Here is a 24,168-nt window from a genome sequence, read left to right on the forward strand (position 1 = left end):
CAGCCTTGGTAGTGGCTGCAGTATTACAGCAGGTCAGTCACTGTGAGCTGGTCCCAAACACTCAACAATCTTTTTATGGTCACATAATTGTTTAATCAGCTAATATATGCCTTCTTAATATAAGCCCTTCTTGAGCCTTTTATATTACAGTTTAAAACATTCTCGACTCTAAATTGGACTCTGCACATGTGCAACTAGCCTGCTAGCTGCTCCCCTACACTGGACCTGCACCGCCTGGCTGCTAGCTGCTCCCCAAACTTGGACCTGCACCGCCTGGCTGCTAGCTCCTCCCCCAACCTGGACCTGCACCGCCTGGCTTCTAGCTGTTTTTCAACCCTGGGCCTGCATTGCCTGGCTGCTAGCTGCTCCCCCAACCTGGACCTGCACCGCCTGGCTTCTAGCTGTTTTTCAACCCTGGGCCTGCACTGCCTGGCTTCTAGCTGTTTTTCAACCCTGGGCCTGCACCGCCTGGCTGCTAGCTGTTTTTCTACCTTGGGCCTGCACCGCCTGGCTGCTAGCTGCTCCTCCACCCTGGGCCTGCACCGCCTGGCTGCTAGCTGTTTTTCTACCTTGGGCCTGCACCGCCTGGCTGCTAGCTGCTCCTCCACCCTGGGCCTGCACCGCCTGGCTGCTAGCTGTTTTTCTACCTTGGGCCTGCACCGTCTGGCTGCTAGCTGCTCCTCCACCCTGGGCCTGCACTGCCTGGCTGCTAGCTGTTTTTCTACCTTGGCCCTGCACCGCCTGGCTTCTAGCTGCTCCTCCACCCTGGGCCTGCACCGCCTGGCTGCTAGCTGTTTTTCAACCCTGGGCCTGCACCGCCTGGCTGCTAGCTGTTTTTCTACCTTGGGCCTGCACCGCCTGGCTGCTAGCTGCTCCTCCACCCTGGGCCTGCACCGCCTGGCTGCTAGCTGCTCCTCCACCCTGGGCCTGCACCGCCTGGCTGCTAGCTGTTTTTCTACCTTGGGCCTGCACCGCCTGGCTGCTAGCTGCTCCTCCACCCTGGGCCTGCACTGCCTGGCTGCTAGCTGTTTTTCTACCTTGGGCCTGCACCGCCTGGCTGCTAGCTGCTCCTCCACCCTGGGCCTGCACCGCCTGGCTGCTAGCTGTTTTTCAACCCTGGGCCTGCACCGCCTGGCTGCTAGCTCCTCCCCCAACCTGGGCCTGCACCGCCTGGCTGCTAGCTGTTTTTCTACCTTGGGCCTGCACCGCCTGGCTGCTAGCTGCTCCTCCACCCTGGGCCTGCACCGCCTGGCTGCTAGCTGCTCCTCCACCCTGGGCCTGCACCGCCTGGCTGCTAGCTGTTTTTCCACCTTGGGCCTGCACCGCCTGGCTGCTAGCTCTGGACTGCAATTCCAATACCAAAATTGCTGATCCTACCTGGTATGACTTTCAATTTAAATATGCATTTTCCAAGTGTATTGTTGTGCCTTCTGCTCATTTGTTATAATTCTAACAGTCATGATAAATTGTCTACATTTAATTTTGGACAGACGCCGGGAGCCCATACTTTTGAACATATCCAAGTTGATGTGAACTACGATCATAACAAATCAACTGCCCCTAAGTATAAAATGCCAATATCAAAACTAACAAATCTGTGTGTCCTACTACCTTGGGTCATAAAACAACTAATTTTATATGATTATTTTTCACTTAATGAAACCTCTATTATGTTACTTTCAATTGAAATTGTGTCTAAAAACACAATACCCAACCGTTTTGGAAACCAAAGACGACTAATTATTTTGTTACTCTTACTATCTGGAAACATACAACCAAACCCTGGCCCAGAGGTTCAAACCCCATCTGACTTTAAGTCCTTACCTGGCCTTAAAATAATTCACCTTAATGTTCGCAGTCTTCTACCTAAAATTGACCAAGTTCGAATCTGAGTAAGGTCAACAGGAGCAGATATAGTTTTTATTTCTGAAACGTGGCTAAACAAATCTATATCTGACAATGATATTTGCATAAATGGCTTTCAAATCTATCGTGTTGAAAGACTAGCTAAAGGTGGGGGAATTGCCATTTATATAAACTCATCCCTCCATGTAAATTTGTTACAAGCTGAATCTCTCTGTAAACAATCTGAACTTTTAATGCTAAAGGTTGAAATTGCCAAGGGTTTACATGTAAATGTTGTGGGATGTTATAGGCCTCCTTCTGCCACCTCAAAACGCACTCCAATTACTAAAGGATTTTCTATTTAAGCTCAATTCCAATGAAACTATACTAATTGGAGATTTAAACTGGGACTGGCTTAGCCCAAATTCTGATGATTTCAAAATCATCCAAATATTAAGTGTCTCTCAAAGTCAACATTGATTGATCTGATCTTAACAAATGCCCCACATAAATACTGTTCAACTGGGGTCTTTTGCAATGATCTCAGCGACCACTGTATCGTGGCCACTGTTAGAAATACCAAAATTGATAAAAGAAAACCACGAGTCATTATAAAAAGAGATTTAAAACAATGAACAGGCATTTTACCATGACCTTTCTAAGTGCCAATGGAACAGAACTGACCTCATTCCAGATGTTGAAACAGCTTGGTAATTTTTCTATGAGTGTTTCATAGAACCTTTAAGAAATTTAGAGTTAAAGGTAGAGATAGTCCTTGGTTTACACCAAATTTGGCAAATGCTTTACATGAGAGGAACTTAGCCTGGGCGAAAGCAAAAAAACTGGTTTAAAATGCGATTGGGATAATTTCAGAAAATTAAGAAATAAAAGTTCCTCCCAAATTAAAAATGCCAAGTCCGAATTCTACGTGTCAACTAAAACTGACAGTCTTAATGACCCTAAAAGATTTTGGAAAACTATAAAATCTCTCCTTGCAGAAAATAACTCACAAGTCTTGCCAAATTAGATTGTCCATAACTCTTTACATATTTATGACAAAGTTGAAATGTTAAATTGTTTCAACCAACATTTTATTTTATCTACACCATCCACAAACTCAAGCAACACTGGGACTGCTACGGAACAACCCTCTGATGCATCAACATTTAGTTTCCAGCCTTTTACTTTGTGTCAAGTCCACAAAGCACTAAAATCATTAGATGCACGTAAACCACAAGGACCTGACTTAATTGATCCCTACTTTCTAAAAATTGCAGCTGATTTAATAGCAAAACCTTTGACTGATATTTTTAACTTAAGTCTGAGCACTATGCAAATTCCCAAAATCTGGAAATCGGCTTTTGTCACACCATTATTTAAAGGTGGTGACCCAAAAATTTTAAATAACTACAGGCCGATTTCAAAACTTTGCATCTTATCAAAAATTTTAGGCTTTAGGAAAGGTCATAGTACCATAACAGCAACACTGAAGGTGATCAACGATATCTCGACAGCTCTTGACAATAAGCAACATTGTGCAGTGCTTTTCATTGATTTGTCAAAAGCCTTTGACTCTGAAAACCACATTTTACTCAAAGAGTGACTGATCAACATTGGATTATCTAAAAAGGCAGTTGGATGGATCTGTAATTATCTCACTGACAGGTCCCAATGTGTTAAATCAGATAATAATTGTTCTAATATTCTCTCATTAACTAAAGGAGTGCCCCAAGGCTCTGTTTGTGGCCACTTTATTTACTATCTATGTGAACAATGTTGGCCAGGATCTTGGACACCAATTACCATTTTTATGCTGATGATATGGTTATCTACAGCTTTGCAAAAACTTAGTGCCAGTGTCTCTACATTACAAAACGCTTTTAAAAATGTAAATGAGAGCAAGTTGATGTTATTCTCAAAAACAAAGAGCAATCTGCAGATAAGTCCTCTTCAAGGGGCAGAAATCGAAAGAGTTAAATCTTTTAAATATCTAGATATTTTAATTGATGACAGTCTTAGTTGTAAAGGACATGTTGAACATTTGGTTAGGAAACTGAGACTGAAAATTGGCTTTTACTTTAGAAATAGGCTATGTTTTTCTTTTAATGCTAAAGGGAAACTTGTATCTGCAACATCTACATCCATTCTGGATTATGGTGACCTCATTTATATGAATGCCCCAACCCAAGTATTGAAACTACTGGACTCTGTTTATCATGCCTCATAGAGGTTTATCACAAACTGTAAGCCTTGCAAACACCACTGTGAACTTTACACACGTGTGGGCTGGCCAGCACTGAAGAATCGTAGACTCACTCATTGGTATATGTTCATTTATAAGGGTATTCTGCGTTTGTACGATCTGTGTGAATATATTCAACCTAAAGCGGCTGGACTTTATTCTTTACGCTCGCAAGACTCACTGCTACTGTCTGTACCAAGTGTCCGCACAGAAGCTGGTAAGGTGGCATTTCAGTATTCCAGGTGTTTCGGTGAGTGCAATTGTAGTATTTCATTTATGTGTTAGCAATAATTTGCAGGTATTGTTGTCAGCATAAATAGCATGTTAGCTTAGCTCGTTAAGCTAATTAGCACAGCTGTGCTTATGATGTTAACTGAACGGGAGGGTATGCTGACCAGTTTTTAAAAAGAGTCATGCACATTAGTCAAAACCTGTTAGAGAAGTTAATTTGGGGGTGACAATACTTTGGAGCAAAACGCACAAAAGAGGACATGTGTGAAGTTGGAAAGTGATGCTCTGCCTTGTTGTTTAGCTGACTTTATGCAGTGTCAACATTAAACTTGCCACATGGACAATCTTAGATAATCTTAGATTTATTACTGTAATGAGTGACTGTGTTCAGGGCGAGAAAAGACATGGCGATACCATTACACAGAACGAGGCTGCAGCTGGACTGAGGGATGGAGGTGTTTATGGGGGGCTGTGCTCGGTGCACTAGTTGCACAACACCAGCGGTGGACTGTTGTACAGAGGTCTGCCTGTCCGCCGAGCATCGTCTGCACCTCCGAGTACCGTTTAAAAGCGATAAATTATTCTTGGTGGGGTTCATCAGTGGTGATAAATGATTAGAAGTATATATTTAGCACAGTTCCCCCCATAAACACCTCCATCCCTATCCCATTGCTCTCTTAATGAATGACGCAATGCCATATTTGGCAGTTTTATTTTCACCACAGGTGAATGGCTTTGCATATTCCGAATCGGGGAACATAGAGGCTGTTTACACCTGGCATTAAAATGTATTTTGGGTGATTGTGATCGGGTAGTAAATGCACCCGAGGACACATTGAGGACAGATTGTGATCCGATCAGCAAAACGAACTCTGGAGGTGGTCAGGGACAACATGACCACATGGATGCAAATGTGTTGTCTATCCACATACAACAACTACTTGGGTGGAAATATGTACTGGTCGCAGTCTTCTGCAAATAAAATCCAAAAGTCTGACAGCGCAGGCATGCGCCTGGACATTCAGTGTTGTGCATAAACGTGCTCAAATTGTGTAGATTATTGATCTTGCTCATGTTTTTGGTGAACTGATCGTGTCCGTTTATGAACGTGAACCAGAGCTGGGCAATAAAACAATAATGTTAATTCTAGTTATATAATCTTCCTCAAAAAAAGTATACAAAAGTTCAGTAAAAAATTTATTTAAATTATTTGAAGCACTTTTCTATTAAGATATTTATTTAATTGAGGAAATTTTCATGCATATTTGTTGTTTTGGATGTTCTGCCTCAGCTCTGTGAAGTGATCCACTGTTTGATACCAGGCTGCTTTTTGGCATCAAGTGTTTGTCATGTTCTGACCATAAAGAAAAGATTAAAAGCACAATTAACCATCTGGTTTCTTCAGGAGCAAAAATCAGCCTTTAAACTTATAATAATAAAAATAATGATTAAATAATGATTTTACTATTTTTTTCATGTCGCCCATCCCTTACTCATAAACTGATGTGTTAAACTCAATATAAACCACTAAAATAACAGAAAAGAGTAACTTACACATTATGACGATAGGTAACAAGAAAACGATGTCGGACCGAATTTAAGTTTCACTTTCACTTTCTGGCCGAACTAATACACAGGCGCACTGCTAAAGAGAGGTAAATAATCCATGGAGGAAAACAAATCACGGTGAAAGACACACTTTAGAAAGTTATTTTAACCTGTAGTTACAGATAATGAGAGGAGGACGTGATGTAGGCTACAGGTGTTTGAACTAGACAGAACAATCAGATCTTCCTCCAACCACTTTAACTTGCGTCTCCCAATCTTGCAGCCATGACTGACGATAATATGTCAGGCAGCCAAACGTCAACGTCTGCAGCTAATGTAAACGTAACATGAGTTTTATTAATGGCGGGGTCTCGCATTGTCAATTGCTAAAAGAAAACCATACAAATACACGCTAATTAGGTGTTTCAGGCTACTGTGCGTGACAATTTTCCCAATAGGCTTAAATGCACCATCGTCAAATTTAATAAACACAGCAAATTTTATGACCTTAATTTCCCTGATTTCAATTTAAGACCTTTCAAGACTTTTTAAGGAGCTGCGGGAACCCTGGTTATAAACGGCCGATGTCGATTAATTGCAATTTGCTCATGTCGGCCTGCCAATATATCGGTTGGGCTATATCTTCTATATTCCTCATGTTGGACTCTCAGAATCAACATGGAATAAACTGCAGCTACAACATGGCACACAGACACACTGACCTCCACAAACTCACCTGAAACCTCCAGCTGGATGATTCTGATTGGCTCAGTCTCAATGTTGGCTCTCTTACGTCTTGAATCACCTGCTGCAACTCGACACTCGTATGTTCCAGCGTCGTTGCTGCTCACGTTCTTCAGAATTAAAGACACGTCTCCGTCCTTCAGCTCTCTGTCCACCAGCTGCACCCGGTCCTTAAAGGATGGATGCTGCTGGGTTGGATCTGAGCGTCGACCTCTGTAAAAGAGGACGTACTCTGGCTCCAGGTCAGGTCTGGTCCACTCTACAGCTCTGATGAAGACATCTCCAGCCTGACATGGCAGAATGACATCATCTCCAGGTTTCACTCGTACCACATCTAAAAACAATAAAAACATCCAGAGAGAAAAAGTAATTACATTTCAAAAGGACTCCACAGGACGATACAGTGAGAACATCTTTGTTTAAACAGAAGGCCTCTTCACACCTGAGATCATGGGAACATTCAATAATTAGTCACAGCTGTGGAGACATGACAGGATTTTATGCCCACTTGGGCTGGGCCGTAATAATTTCAAACGAGTTATCCAACGAAGGTTAAAATCAAGGGCAACTGGACTTGGTTGAAGATACTGGAAGACGTTTCGTCCCTCATCCAAAGGACTTCTTCAGTTCTGACTGACTGGCAGGGAAACTCAGCTATTTAACCTCAGTGGGGTCGTTATCCCGGGTCATCGATACCGCTGGTTCGTTAGTGTTCCTGGTTGCTGTGACGACAGTCGTTACAGTCGTTAAGTATCTTCACCTGAGGCCAATAGGTTACGTTTGTTGAGTTTCCTGGGAAGTGATGAAAGGACAGCATTGTAAGTGGGGGATAAGTGGTGGCGTAGACCTCCTCCCCTGTTCAATGACGGCTTCTCAACCCTGGTGTAGATGCTTCCTTGACACCTCTTTCAAACCATCCATCTTCTCTGTCTAAAATGTGCACCTGGTGGTCCTCAAACGAGTGTCCTCTGTCCTTCAGATGTAAGTAGACTGCAGAGTCTTGACCTGAGGAGTTGGCCCTTCTGTGTTGAGCCATGCGTTTGTGTAGTTTAAACCCAAGAACACACTAAGACAGATGCTGGTCCACCCCAAAGACCGCACACCCAAACACAAGAAAAGCAATCTAGTGTATGCGGTCCAATGCAGTGAGGAATGCACAGACCTGTTCATTGGGGAGACTAAACAACCACTACACAAACGCATGGCTGTTTGACACTGGTGAAGACCAGTGGCCTGTACTACGAAGGGAGTTCAACCTTCAACTCTGAGTAGAGTTAACTGTTATCAGGCAAAGTCAGGATTGACAAACTGTGGCTGCCTACACTGGAGTTAAACAGTACTACAAAGTTGGATATGATGTTTGTTAGTTAACCCCTTGTTAACTTAACTGGAGTTGGTGCGCATTCGCATAAAAGGGGTGTGTTCAGCTGGGCAGGCAGAGTTTTTCACAACGGCGCATGGTCCACATTTCTCCAGAGGAATCCACACTGACAGTGTCTGGATTTGAGGAGATTAAAGATGGTTAACGGCCAAATCTAATACCGGCGGCCGACAAAGCCAGGGAGGCTTGTTGGCATCGCATTTAGTAAATTTGTAGTCTAATTATCTTCACAGTGTTCTTATTGTAGTTCAAATCTCTATTATGTATTTTCTGGACTCTTCTTTTATGTGATATAATATGATGTAAAGGTACAGCTGCACATAAGGTCCATTGTAATAGGAAAAAAGGAGCCAGCGGAGAGGGGGAATAATCCAGACAGAATTTAAAATAATAATAAAGTAAAAAATATATTTTATATATGTCATTATAATCACACATTTATGAGAGAAACTTCACTTTGCAAGGCTGCAACATCACACACACACACACACACACACACACACACACACACGTCTGCCGTGTAGTAAGCATGCATTGGGAAATTATATTGGACTTCACAATGAGGAAATAGGTGAGATAGTCCACAATCACTATATTATCTTGCATCTTAGAGACTTTGCTGTGAATTAAGCGTTTTCAGAAGAAAACACAAGTGATTTTGATTTTTTGTGACTTTAAAGTAGGTAATCTAATTATGTGAAAACACTTTCAATTACAGCCTACAGATGGGCTACATCTAAGAAACTGTCCCATTAATTAATTAGGATGTCCTCTCTAAAATCACAGAGGCTGCAGGCCTCGCTGTATGAACGCAAGGATGCGTTTCCTAACTTAATTTCAGCTGCAACCACAGTGGAACAAGTCAGGATGTAATCTAAACATGTTTTATGAAGTGGTGTGTATTAATATCCTACTTCACATCATTATCACGGAGTACAGATGCGGTGTGTAGTCCACGTGCAGTTTGGCAACAGACCTCGGTTAACACCTATCCACCTTCCGTAGTACGGGTTAATCGAGAAGTTAAACCTGACGTCACAAAGTTACTCCTTACCTGGATAAGCCAGTTACCTATTTACATTTTATGACAGATATTGTCTCCAGAAAAGTCAAGTTTACACATACACACACCTCTGTCTATAGATTTGTTTGTCACTTACCTCTGCCATGGCCGCCCTCATCCTTTCCCCATTAATATTTCCTTCTCAGATTATTTCCCACACTTTATTAAATCTGGTATCTTTTTTCCTCTACCTGCAGTTCTTGGTGTGCAGCTCTGTGAGCGTCTCTCTAGCAGTCAGCCTTGGTAGTGGCTGCAGTATTACAGCAGGTCAGTCACTGTGAGCTGGTCCCAAACACTCAACAATCTTTTTATGGTCACATAATTGTTTAATCAGCTAATATATGCCTTCTTAATATAAGCCCTTCTTGAGCCTTTTATATTACAGTTTAAAACATTCTCGACTCCAAATTGGACTCTGCACATGTGCAACTAGCCTGCTAGCTCCTCCCCAACCTGGACCTGCAGCGCCTGGCTTCTAGCTGTTTTTCCACCCTGGGCCTGCATTGCCTGGCTGCTAGCTGCTCCCCAACCTGGACCTGCACCGCCTGGCTGCTAGCTGCTCCTCCCCCAACCTGGACCTGCACCGCCTGGCTGCTAGCTGTTTTTCTACCTTGGGCCTGCACCGCCTGGCTGCTAGCTCTGGACTGCAATTCCAATACCAAAATTGCTGATCCTACCTGGTGTGACTTTCAATTTAAATATGCATTTTCCAAGTGTATTGTTGTGCCTTCTGCTCATTTGTCATAATTCTAACAGTCATGATAAATTGTCTACATTTAATTTTGGACAGACGCCGGGAGCCCATACTTTTGAACATATCCAAGTTGATGTGAACTACGATCATAACAAATCATCTGCCCCTACGTATAAAATGCCAATATCAAAACTAACAAATCTGTGTGTCCTACTACCTTGGGTCATAAAACAACTAATTTTATATGATTATTTTTCACTTAATGAAACCTCTATTATGTTACTTTCAATTGAAATTGTGTCTAAAAACACAATACCCAACCGTTTTGGAAACCAAAGACGACTAATTATTTTGTTACTCTTACTATCTGGAAACATACAACCAAACCCTGGCCCAGAGGTTCAAACCCCATCTGACTTTAAGTCCTTACCTGGCCTTAAAATAATTCACCTTAATGTTCGCAGTCTTCTACCTAAAATTGACCAAGTTCGAATCTGAGTAAGGTCAACAGGAGCAGATATAGTTTTTATTTCTGAAACGTGGCTAAACAAATCTATATCTGACAATGATGTTTGCATAAATGGCTTTCAAATCTATCGTGTTGAAAGACTAGCTAAAGGTGGGGGAATTGCCATTTATATAAACTCATCCCTCCATGTAAATTTGTTACAAGCTGAATCTCTCTGTAAACAATCTGAACTTTTAATGCTAAAGGTTGAAATTGCCAAGGGTTTACATGTAAATGTTGTGGGATGTTATAGGCCTCCTTCTGCCACCTCAAAACGCACTCCAATTACTAAAGGATTTTCTATTTAAGCTCAATTCCAATGAAACTATACTAATTGGAGATTTAAACTGGGACTGGCTTAGCCCAAATTCTGATGATTTCAAAATCATCCAAATATTAAGTGTCTCTCAAAGTCAACATTGATTGATCTGATCTTAACAAATGCCCCACATAAATACTGTTCAACTGGGGTCTTTTGCAATGATCTCAGCGACCACTGTATCGTGGCCACTGTTAGAAATACCAAAATTGATAAAAGAAAACCACGAGTCATTATAAAAAGAGATTTAAAACAATGAACAGGCATTTTACCATGACCTTTCTAAGTGCCAATGGAACAGAACTGACCTCATTCCAGATGTTGAAACAGCTTGGTAATTTTTCTATGAGTGTTTCATAGAACCTTTAAGAAATTTAGAGTTAAAGGTAGAGATAGTCCTTGGTTTACACCAAATTTGGCAAATGCTTTACATGAGAGGAACTTAGCCTGGGCAAAAGCAAAAAAACTGGTTTAAAATGCGATTGGGATAATTTCAGAAAATTAAGAAATAAAAGTTCCTCCCAAATTAAAAATGCCAAGTCCGAATTCTACGTGTCAACTAAAACTGACAGTCTTAATGACCCTAAAAGATTTTGGAAAACTATAAAATCTCTCCTTGCAGAAAATAACTCACAAGTCTTGCCAAATTAGATTGTCCATAACTCTTTACATATTTATGACAAAGTTGAAATGTTAAATTGTTTCAACCAACATTTTATTTTATCTACACCATCCACAAACTCAAGCAACACTGGGACTGCTACGGAACAACCCTCTGATGCATCAACATTTAGTTTCCAGCCTTTTACTTTGTGTCAAGTCCACAAAGCACTAAAATCATTAGATGCACGTAAACCACAAGGACCTGACTTAATTGATCCCTACTTTCTAAAAATTGCAGCTGATTTAATAGCAAAACCTTTGACTGATATTTTTAACTTAAGTCTGAGCACTATGCAAATTCCCAAAATCTGGAAATCGGCTTTTGTCACACCATTATTTAAAGGTGGTGACCCAAAAATTTTAAATAACTACAGGCCGATTTCAAAACTTTGCATCTTATCAAAAATTTTAGGCTTTAGGAAAGGTCATAGTACCATAACAGCAACACTGAAGGTGATCAACGATATCTCGACAGCTCTTGACAATAAGCAACATTGTGCAGTGCTTTTCATTGATTTGTCAAAAGCCTTTGACTCTGAAAACCACATTTTACTCAAAGAGTGACTGATCAACATTGGATTATCTAAAAAGGCAGTTGGATGGATCTGTAATTATCTCACTGACAGGTCCCAATGTGTTAAATCAGATAATAATTGTTCTAATATTCTCTCATTAACTAAAGGAGTGCCCCAAGGCTCTGTTTTGTGGCCACATTTATTTACTATGTGAACAATGTTGGCCAGGATCTTGGACACCAATTACCATTTTTATGCTGATGATATGGTTATCTACAGCTTTGCAAAAACTTAGTGCCAGTGTCTCTACATTACAAAACGCTTTTAAAAATGTAAATGAGAGCAAGTTGATGTTATTCTCAAAAACAAAGAGCAATCTGCAGATAAGTCCTCTTCAAGGGGCAGAAATCGAAAGAGTTAAATCTTTTAAATATCTAGATATTTTAATTGATGACAGTCTTAGTTGTAAAGGACATGTTGAACATTTGGTTAGGAAACTGAGACTGAAAATTGGCTTTTACTTTAGAAATAGGCTATGTTTTTCTTTTAATGCTAAAGGGAAACTTGTATCTGCAACATCTACATCCATTCTGGATTATGGTGACCTCATTTATATGAATGCCCCAACCCAAGTATTGAAACTACTGGACTCTGTTTATCATGCCTCATAGAGGTTTATCACAAACTGTAAGCCTTGCAAACACCACTGTGAACTTTACACACGTGTGGGCTGGCCAGCACTGAAGAATCGTAGACTCACTCATTGGTATATGTTCATTTATAAGGGTATTCTGCGTTTGTACGATCTGTGTGAATATATTCAACCTAAAGCGGCTGGACTTTATTCTTTACGCTCGCAAGACTCACTGCTACTGTCTGTACCAAGTGTCCGCACAGAAGCTGGTAAGGTGGCATTTCAGTATTCCAGGTGTTTCGGTGAGTGCAATTGTAGTATTTCATTTATGTGTTAGCAATAATTTGCAGGTATTGTTGTCAGCATAAATAGCATGTTAGCTTAGCTCGTTAAGCTAATTAGCACAGCTGTGCTTATGATGTTAACTGAACGGGAGGGTATGCTGACCAGTTTTTAAAAAGAGTCATGCACATTAGTCAAAACCTGTTAGAGAAGTTAATTTGGGGGTGACAATACTTTGGAGCAAAACGCACAAAAGAGGACATGTGTGAAGTTGGAAAGTGATGCTCTGCCTTGTTGTTTAGCTGACTTTATGCAGTGTCAACATTAAACTTGCCACATGGACAATCTTAGATAATCTTAGATTTATTACTGTAATGAGTGACTGTGTTCAGGGCGAGAAAAGACATGGCGATACCATTACACAGAACGAGGCTGCAGCTGGACTGAGGGATGGAGGTGTTTATGGGGGGCTGTGCTCGGTGCACTAGTTGCACAACACCAGCGGTGGACTGTTGTACAGAGGTCTGCCTGTCCGCCGAGCATCGTCTGCACCTCCGAGTACCGTTTAAAAGCGATAAATTATTCTTGGTGGGGTTCATCAGTGGTGATAAATGATTAGAAGTATATATTTTAGCACAGTTCCCCCCATAAACACCTCCATCCCTATCCCATTGCTCTCTTAATGAATGACGCAATGCCATATTTGGCAGTTTTATTTTCACCACAGGTGAATGGCTTTGCATATTCCGAATCGGGGAACATAGAGGCTGTTTACACCTGGCATTAAAATGTATTTTGGGTGATTGTGATCGGGTAGTAAATGCACCCGAGGACACATTGAGGACAGATTGTGATCCGATCAGCAAAACGAACTCTGGAGGTGGTCAGGGACAACATGACCACATGGATGCAAATGTGTTGTCTATCCACATACAACAACTACTTGGGTGGAAATATGTACTGGTCGCAGTCTTCTGCAAATAAAATCCAAAAGTCTGACAGCGCAGGCATGCGCCTGGACATTCAGTGTTGTGCATAAACGTGCTCAAATTGTGTAGATTATTGATCTTGCTCATGTTTTTGGTGAACTGATCGTGTCCGTTTATGAACGTGAACCAGAGCTGGGCAATAAAACAATAATGTTAATTCTAGTTATATAATCTTCCTCAAAAAAGTATACAAAAGTTCAGTAAAAAATTTATTTAAATTATTTGAAGCACTTTTCTATTAAGATATTTATTTAATTGAGGAAATTTTCATGCATATTTGTTGTTTTGGATGTTCTGCCTCAGCTCTGTGAAGTGATCCACTGTTTGATACCAGGCTGCTTTTTGGCATCAAGTGTTTGTCATGTTCTGACCATAAAGAAAAGATTAAAAGCACAATTAACCATCTGGTTTCTTCAGGAGCAAAAATCAGCCTTTAAACTTATAATAATAAAAATAATGATTAAATAATGATTTTACTATTTTTTTCATGTCGCCCATCCCTTACTCATAAACTGATGTGTTAAACTCAATATAAACCACTAAAATAACAGAAAAGAGTAACTTACACATTATGACGATAGGTAACAAGAAAACGATGTCGGACCGAATTTAAGTTTCACTTTCACTTTCTGGCCGAACTAATACACAGGCGCACTGCTAAAGAGAGGTAAATAATCCATGGAGGAAAACAAATCACGGTGAAAGACACACTTTAGAAAGTTATTTTAACCTGTAGTTACAGATAATGAGAGGAGGACGTGATGTAGGCTACAGGTGTTTGAACTAGACAGAACGATCAGATCTTCCTCCAACCACTTTAACTTGCGTCTCCCAATCTTGCAGCCATGACTGACGATAATATGTCAGGCAGCCAAACGTCAACGTCTGCAGCTAATGTAAACGTAACATGAGTTTTATTAATGGCGGGGTCTCGCATTGTCAATTGCTAAAAGAAAACCATACAAATACACGCTAATTAGGTGTTTCAGGCTACTGTGCGTGACAATTTTCCCAATAGGCTTAAATGCACCATCGTCAAATTTAATAAACACAGCAAATTTTATGACCTTAATTTCCCTGATTTCAATTTAAGACCTTTCAAGGTCTTAAATCTTTAAGGAGCTGCGGGAACCCTGGTTATAAACGGCCGATGTCGATTAATTGCAATTTGCTCATGTCGGCCTGCCAATATATCGGTTGGGCTATATCTTCTATATTCCTCATGTTGGACTCTCAGAATCAACATGGAATAAAGTGCAGCTACAACATGCACACAGACACACTGACCTCCACAAACTCACCTGAAACCTCCAGCTGGTAGATTCTGATTGGCTCAGTCTCAATGTTGGCTCTCTTACGTCTTGAATCACCTGCTGCAACTCGACACTCGTATGTTCCAGCGTCGTTGCTGCTCACGTTCTTCAGAATTAAAGACACGTCTCCGTCCTTCAGCTCTCTGTCCACCAGCTGCACCCGGTCCTTAAAGGATGGATGCTGGTGGGTTGGATCTGAGCGTCCATCTCTGTAAAGGAGGACGTAGTCTGACTCCAGGTCAGGTCTGGTCCACTCTACAGCTCTGATGGAGGCTTCACCAGCCTGACATGGCAGAATGACATCATCTCCAGGTTTCACTCGTACCACATCTAAAAACAATAAAAACATCCAGAGAGAAAAAGTAATTACATTTCAAAAGGACTCCACAGGACGATACAGTGAGAACATCTTTGTTTAAACAGAAGGCCTCTTCACACCTGAGATCATGGGAACATTCAATAATTAGTCACAGCTGTGGAGATGTTACAGGATTTTATGCCCACTAGGGCTGGGCCGTAATAATTTCAAACGAGTTATCCAACGAAGGTGAAAATCAAGGGCAACTGGACTTGGTTGAAGATACTGGAAGACGTTTCGTCCCTCATCCAAAGGACTTCTTCAGTTCTGACTGACTGGCAGGGAAACTCAGCTATTTAACCTCAGTGGGGTCGTTATCCCGGGTCATCGATACCGCTGGTTCGGTAGTGTTCCTTGTTGCTGTGACGACAGTCGTTACAGTCGTTAAGACTACCTGTGGCCAAGACTGAACGACCATCGTTAAGTATCTTCACCTGAGGCCAATAGGTTACGTTTGTTGAGTTTCCTGGGAAGTGATGAAAGGACAGCATTGTAAGTGGGGGATAAGTGGTGGCGTAGACCCCCTCCCCTGTTCAATGACGGCTTCTCGACCCTGGTGTAGATGCTTCCTTGACACCTCTTTCAAACCATCCATCTTCTCTGTCTAAAATGTGCACCTGGTGGTCCTCAAACGAGTGTCCTCTGTCCTTCAGATGTAAGTAGACTGCAGAGTCTTGACCTGAGGAGTTGGCCCTTCTGTGTTGAGCCATGCGTTTGTGTAGTTTAAACCCAAGAACACACTAAGACAGATGCTGGTCCACCCCAAAGACCGCACACCCAAACACAAGAAAAGCAATCTAGTGTATGCGGTCCAATGCAGTGAGGAATGCACAGACCTGTTCATTGGGGAGACTAAACAACCACTACACAAACGCATGGCTGTTTGACACTGGTGAAGACCAGTGGCCTGTACTACGAAGGGAGTTCAACCTTCAACTCTGAGTAGAGTTAACTGTTATCAGGCAAAGTCAGGATTGACAAACTGTGGCTGCCTACACTGGAGTTAAACAGTACTACAAAGTTGGATATGATGTTTGTTAGTTAACCCCTTGTTAACTTAACTGGAGTTGGTGCGCATTCGCATAAAAGGGGTGTGTTCAGCTGGGCAGGCAGAGTTTTTCACAACGGCGCATGGTCCACATTTCTCCAGAGGAATCCACACTGACAGTGTCTGGATTTGAGGAGATTAAAGATGGTTAACGGCCAAATCTAATACCGGCGGCCGACAAAGCCAGGGAGGCTTGTTGGCATCGCATTTAGTAAATTTGTAGTCTAATTATCTTCACAGTGTTCTTATTGTAGTTCAAATCTCTATTATGTATTTTCTGGACTCTTCTTTTATGTGATATAATATGATGTAAAGGTACAGCTGCACATAAGGTCCATTGTAATAAGAAAAAAGGAGCCAGAGGAGAGGGGGAATAATCCAGACAGAATTTAAAATAATAATAAAGTAAAAAAATATATTTTATATATGTCATTATAGTCACACATTTATGAGAGAAACTTCACTTTGCAAGGCTGCAACATCACACACACACACACACACACGTCTGCCGTGTAGTAAGCATGCATTGGGAAATTATATTGGACTTCACAATGAGGAAATAGGTGAGATAGTCCACAATCACTATATTATCTTGCATCTTAGAGACTTTGCTGTGAATTAAGCGTTTTCAGAAGAAAACAAGTGATTTTGATTTTTTGTGACTTTAAAGTAGGTAATCTAATTATGTGAAAACACTTTCAATTACAGCCTACAGATGGGCTACATCTAAGAAACTGTCCCATTAATTAATTAGGATGTCCTCTCTAAAATCACAGAGGCTGCAGGCCTCGCTGTATGAACGCAAGGATGCGTTTCCTAACTTAATTTCAGCTGCAACCACAGTGGAACAAGTCAGGATGTAATCTAAACATGTTTTATGAAGTGGTGTGTATTAATATCCTACTTCACATCATTATCACGGAGTACAGATGCGGTGTGTAGTCCACGTGCAGTTTGGCAACAGACCTCGGTTAACACCTATCCACCTTCCGTAGTACGGGTTAATCGAGAAGTTAAACCTGACGTCACAAAGTTACTCCTTACCTGGATAAGCCAGTTACCTATTTACATTTTATGACAGATATTGTCTCCAGAAAAGTCAAGTTTGCATCTACACACAACTCTGTCTTTCTTCCCACTTTTCTACAGGAATCCTGATCAACAAGTAGCCCTCAGGGGAAATCTAATATTGAAGCTCAGCAAAACCCAAGCGTATGTCCAGTTTACTGCACAAGAGCAAACTCTGTTTCAGTACAGGAGTGTCAGGTTTGCTAGGTTCTAGGCGGAGGGCCCTTCCCTTTTGATACCTCCACAGCCATCTAGCTGTTTTGAGGCCGCTAATGCCACTACAGCTTTGTCTGTGGGGAAGCTCATCTTCTCCAGCTGTTGGAGTCGCGGAGAGGACAAACATACAGATGATACAGAGAAAGAACAACGTTGCAGATATTTAGGCCTGCATGTGCATTATTCTGGGTTTGTGTTGTGCAGACCTACTCACACACCAGTAGTGACCATGCTACATCGTAAATACCACCCCTGCTTCCAACTTCTGTGTGTGTGCGCGTGTGTGTGTGCGCGCGCTAAATGAGCGACGGTAGATCCAGCTGTTGCATCACAAGTTAACTTGAGCATTTACCGTGGCCACAGCTGACTGCACGCTTTGTTCGGGCTGAGTCTAAACATCCAGACTGTTTCACTTACAGACTGTCTGACAAACTGTTCATCTCACAGAAACTCGACGTCAGATAAATAACGATATGTGATACAAATGTTGACTGGCAGGCCGGTGTTGGTAACGATGGCGAAGATAGCGGAAGATAAAGGTGATCGATGGTACGAAGCTGTGTCACAAGTTAATCTTAATCCTAATAAGTCTTTAAAAACGTGTCTTTATCATGGACTGTATATAAAAAAGGTTTTTACCTGAAGAAGCTGGAGACAGACGGGCCAACAGGAACACCAACAGACAAATCATCCCGGTTTTATATTCAACTTTCGTCGATTTCACAGCTTTTAGCCTCATTAGCTCCGCGTCAAGGCCTCAAATATTTTACGACTAAATCACTGCGGCTGTGTCCGAAATCACCCACTACTCACTATATAGGTGAGTATAGCTGTTTCTCAATTCCGAGTTCGTTCTTCTTCTTGGTTTAATGGCGATTGGCAAACCAGTTTAACGGTGCATTACAGACTGAAGTCAAGCCAGCCCTCGCGCTGTTTTGTGATGCGTGTTTTTTCTAGGTATTACGTGTCGCAGCACATTTCAAAATAAAAGTGAGCTTCTGCTGAACATAATGCAATTGATGTGGCAGAAACGATTGAATAAATAAATAAATGCTTAAGACACCACAAGTATCTAAAGAAAATATTAGTCTCACAGAAAGCTTAAAACATTCAGCCAAGATTCGAACTCACGTAAAAAGAAAACGTCCTGTTTCCACTGGTTCATGTCACTTCACAGTGACAGCAGACCACCTCAGGGTGACCCTCTGTCAATATCAGAGCAATCTGATGTAGTATTCTGAAATTACAGCCCTTGAAAATGTCTAAAATTTTCGCTATTCGCAAGATTCAAATTGACATAAAAAGGAAACGTCCTGTTTCCACTGACTCATTTCACTTCACAGTGACAGCAGACCACCTCAGGGTGACCCTCTGTCAATATCAGAGCAATCTGATGTAGTATTTTAAAGTTCCAGCCCTTGAAAATGTCTAATATTTTCACTATTCGCCAAGATTCAAATTGATGTAAAAAGGAAACGTCCTGTTTCCACTGACTCATTTCACTTCACAGGGATAGCAGACCACCTCAGGGTGACCCTCTGTCAATATCAGAGTAATCTGATGTTTGGTTTTAATATTACAGCCATTGAAAGTGTGTAATATTTTCGCTATTTGCAAAGATTCAAATTGACATAAAAAGGAAACGTCTCGGGTTACGTATGTAACCCTTGTTCCCCGAGAAGGGGAACGAGACACTGCGTCGGTGACGACACTATGAGAATGCTTCTGGGCGTGAACCGGGCTGAAACATGAATGAAACTACTCCAATCCTATTGGTGTTGCTAGAACGGTAGCGTGTGACGGCGTAACTGGAGGCGTATATAAGCACGCCGGCACACAGGAGACATTAGCCCTTTTCTGTGAAGCAAGGCACTACAGGCGGGGTGAGGTGTGGTGGACCGACGCAGTGTCTCGTTCCCCTTCTTGGGGAACAAGGGTTACATACGTAACCCGAGACGTTTCCCTTCGAGGGAACTCGAACTGCGTCGGTGACGACACTATGGGAACGAGAATACCCACTTAGGCCGCGCCGAAACCCTGCCTGCCCCCAGCGTGCAGCACCTGATGGCACGACTAGGAGGAGAGCGCACGGGTGCCGGGTGCAGAAGGCAGGTCCAGACTGTAGAACTTGCGTCTGTCGGAATAATTGTCCGGCGACATGACGTTCCCAACACGGGCCCTTGGGACAGGAACAAAGGTTTCTTCCAACTTCCATACAGGGAACAAAGGCACCTGCTCGTAATCCGTATCAGGGGAAATCCGTAACGGATCCCTTGGATTTTAACCACCACTGCAGGGCTCTCATGTGCTGCAGGCCAGACGGGATTATGTTAGACGCTGCTGCCATGAGACCCAACACTCTCTGAAAGTTTTTCACAGTGATGGAGCGGCCTAGCTTTATCCTGGTTACTGAGGACACAATGGACCCGACGCGTGCAGGCGACAGATGGGCCCGCATCGTCATCGAGTTCCACACCACCCCTAGGAACGTAGTCTGTTGGGCGGGTGTCAGCAGCGAGAGAAACTCAGCCGACAACCCACGGTATGTGAGCGAAAACTCCTGTTCTACTCCTGTTCTACCCCCCGGTAGAACCCTCAGGACCTCTTCCCCCGGCCCCGGCGAGACTGAAGAATGGTCCTCAGATCCCTCGTGTCAGGGGATTGTGGGTGAGAGCGCCGCCTCGAAACCCGAGTATGCTGAGTGGGAGCACGAGAGGCGACACTCTGCCTTTGGGTCTGATGGTAGGAGCTGGATGACGGCTGGGCCCTCTCACGTATATATATATATATATATATATACACACATGGATGTGTATAGACAAAATATTAAACATCTTTATAAAATAAAAGTAAGCTATGTGTATATATTACAAATAAATATGTAATTGTTCAAAATGTGCATATGTGTGTATCTTGGATCATTTCTTTATTCACGTTACTTCCTTGTCTATACAAGCTATATTGGTGGGATGCGATGTATTACAGGCACACAGAGCAATTCCACTTTGATTTTCTTGCTTTCTTCAGGTCTCTGTTGTCCATAGCAAGGCACTGCTCATGGAACCACCTTTCACACATTTCACATTGGATCAACAAAGGACAAGGTTTAAATTTCAAAGATGAATGTCAGGGTACTCTCACAACATAAGACCTTTTTCAACAAATGAAGAAAACAACATAGTCCCAGTCTCTGTTTACTGTTACACACACACACACACTTCTGCTCATACTAGATTTCCATTTCTACAATAAACAAGTCACAAGAACAAAGACTTTGACAGTGTCATTGGATTGGACAGATTACCAACATCATTAATTGTTCTAACTAGACAAACTGTGGAGGTGGACAGCCACAAAAGAATCATCCTGATAATTCATTCATTTTAATAGAGGTCTCAAGTTTGAGGATCAGAAGCCAATACCTCTTTCATAGGCCTACTAGTAGTGACTGTGTAGGCCTTCTATGGTTTTTACCCCTTTCTGTCTTTCATCTTGGTCAGCTGGTTGTTCTGTTGTTCGTTTCTAAGCTTCTGTAGGCATAGCCCTCAGGTTCCCTGCTCTTACTACCGTGTTACATTATAGGTCCACTGTTTTTTAATTAAAGGTTATTTCATCTGTATACCTGCAAGGATGTCAACATATGCGACAATTATATATCAACGTTACAAGGTTTAGAGAACACATACAAGGTTGTTTATTAGTCATTTTACAGCACTAGGCTGCATAACAAAACGAAATTTGTAGTTCATTCATGATACACACACAACATATATTTAAGTGTAGGCCTATATTAAAATATGGTAATATATTAAAATAATTCAATATTTAGGCTACAATTAGGCTATTTATATAGGCTACATAAATAGTCTACATACACGTATACATCCATCTTGACTGCGTTTGAGCACCAAGAGTAATCGATGTAAAAACACCTCCTCTCATCTTGCTGGAGTCTTGCACTGATTTCGAATTGCACTTCCTTTTTAAGTAAATTTAAATATTGGCAAATAGTGAAAATATTAGACACTTTCAAGGGCTGTAACTTTAAAATACTAATCAGATTGCTCTGATATTGACAGAGGGTCACCCTGAGGTGGTCTGCTGTCACTGTGAAGTGAAATGAGTCAGTGGAAACAGGAAGTTTCCTTTTAACATCCATCTGAAATCAGCAAATTCAGTGAAAATATTAGACACTTTCAAGGGATGTAATTTTAAATACTACATCAGACCTGTATGTCCTATTCTCAGACGAGTGATTATATTTTCTTCCCTACGTTTCCAGCCCACCATCCTTCCGGCACCAACCTGTCTCTGTACATTATATAGGTGCCTTCCAGTTTCACTATTGTCCCAATGCTCCTGCCAAACTGATTGTGCATAGGTCCTGATAAATGTCTTAGCTTCATCTTTAGTTAATGGGGTTTTTAGGTCTACATGTTTGATTTTGAGTGTTCCTTTGGCCAGAATATCCACCTGCTCATTTCCCTCCACACCAACATGAGCAGGAACCCAAAGGAAGCATGTGGATAATCCTTTTAGCTCCATCCTGTACAATATAAGGAATATGTCATTGAGAATATTGGATCTAAATGATGATTTGCCAGATTTAATACTCATTAGAGCAGACAAGCTATCAGATGCAATGACAGTATTATTTGTTTCCCTCTCTTCTATCCACTGCAGGGCCAGTACTATTGCAGTCAACTCTGTGGTATACACTGACACATGATCTGATATTCTTTTCTTGATATATGACTCACTTGCTGGGATAAAGACTGCTGCACCTGCACGCCCTGTATCAGGATCTTTGGAGCCATCTATGAATATAAACATGGAGTCTGAAAAATGTAAATCAAAGTAATTCTGTACTATACTGCATGCTGGAAGTTTCTTTGACATATCCTTCAATTCCTGCCGTATGTTTAGATCTACAATTGGTGTTGGGAATAACCAGGGAGGAATGGAAGACTGTGACACTGTAGGGCTGTAGTCTAATTGTCGTAATCCTATGACTTCTGCCTTTGCATCACCAATCCACCCAAAACTTGTGAAATTTGTCTCATTGTGTTCCCAGCAATCTATTAAGAGACTCTTGGCAGGATGAGAATCACATTGCCCCTGGAGATTAACCCAGTATGCCAACATTAGCTTTACTCGCCTGATTCTTAACGGCATTTCTCCCATTTCCACCTGCATAGCTGACACCGGAGATGTTCTGACTGATCCACTGCAAATTCTCAAGGCCTGAGCTTGTAATACATCCAACTTCTTAAGGTTTGATTCTGCTGCTGACATGTACGCTACACATCCATAGTCAAAAACGGATCTCATGAGTGCCCAGTATATATTTTGTAGAGCTGCTCTGCTCGCTCCCCACTATTATCCTGACAGACAACGAAGTATATTGATGACCTTTTTACACATGTTCTTAACTTTATCTAAATGAGTATTCCAGGTGAACTTCTCATCAAACCAAACCCCAAGAAATTTAATTGTTTTGACTTGCTCAAGTGGTTGTTCATATAACTTCATGGAAATAGGCGTGACTTTATGCCGCCAGGAGAAACAGATCACCTGTGTTTTTGCAACAGATAACTTAAATCCCCATTTATTTGCCCATTTTTCCACAGCAGCTATTGCAGCTTGCATTTTCTTACTGACGTGCAACACATTGCGGCCTCTTACCCATAGAGCCCCGTCATCTGCGTACAAAGATTTCCCTACGCTTTGTTCAACCTGAGAGAAGATGTCATTTATCATTATGTTGAATAACAATGGGCTGCACACACTACCTTGCGGAGTTCCATTTTCCACCTTATATACACTGGAGTTTTCTGTGCCAACTCTTACTTGTATTTCCCTGTCAAATAGAAAGTTCATAACCCAATTATATGTTCTACCACCAATACCCAATGACTTCAACTTAATAAGTAACCCTTCTTTCCAGAGCATATCATATGCTTTTTCAACGTCAAAAAATACAGCTATCAGTATTTCTTTGTTGGTCTGTGCTTTCCTGATGTCTGATCCTAAGCACAGTACTGAATTCATTGTATTCCGACCTCTACGGAACCCACTCTGGTTTGGGTACAGAAGAGCTTTACTCTCTAGGAAGTATGTTAAACGCTCTGTGACCATTCGTTCCATAATTTTGCATAAGTGTGAGGTTAATGCAATAGGTCTGTAACTGGAAGGGTCTGACTGATCTTTTCCTGGTTTTGGAATGGGCACTATTATTGCTTGTTTCCAAGCTAAAGGAAGTTGGCCAACATCCCAAACTTTATTAAACAAACCCAACACCGTGTCTAGTGCACTATCTGTCATGTGTGCCAACATTCCATAACATACAGCGTCCTTCCCTGGAGTGGTCTGACGAGCACTCGTAATTGCTCTTCTTAGCTCAAACATATTAAACGGTAGATCTAACGGATCTCCTGACACCTCCCTTTTCTCTGTTATTTTAGGATTCTCCATTAAGATTTTCTCTCTACACTGCCTAGCCTCATC

At 41.7% G+C, this 24,168-nt stretch overlaps 1 protein-coding gene across 2 annotated transcripts in view; it reads right to left on the reverse strand.

Annotated features, from left to right (window-relative positions):
- The window catches only part of LOC119911605 (matrix-remodeling-associated protein 5-like), an 82,346-nt gene that overhangs the window by 11,845 nt on the left and 46,333 nt on the right, over positions 1–24,168 (reverse strand). The window contains exons 1-3 of one of the 2 annotated variants that reach the window (XM_038730529.1): positions 18,301–18,621; positions 14,960–15,301; positions 6,603–6,944 (exon numbers count right to left, since the gene is read on the reverse strand). In XM_038730529.1, the coding sequence (XP_038586457.1) occupies positions 6,603–6,944; positions 14,960–15,301; positions 18,301–18,400 (784 nt within the window). In that variant the 5' untranslated portion in view covers positions 18,401–18,621. Of the gene's footprint in view, positions 1–6,602; positions 6,945–14,959; positions 15,302–18,300; positions 18,622–24,168 lie in introns of those variants that run through there. The other variant, XM_038730528.1, reaches the window with a different exon arrangement.

Source organism: Micropterus salmoides, unplaced genomic scaffold (assembly GCF_014851395.1).
Source record: "Micropterus salmoides isolate LMB-PRFRI ecotype aquatic unplaced genomic scaffold, ASM1485139v1 Ms_hic_scaffold_2, whole genome shotgun sequence".
In the NCBI taxonomy this organism is placed as follows: Eukaryota; Metazoa; Chordata; class Actinopteri; order Centrarchiformes; family Centrarchidae; genus Micropterus; species Micropterus salmoides.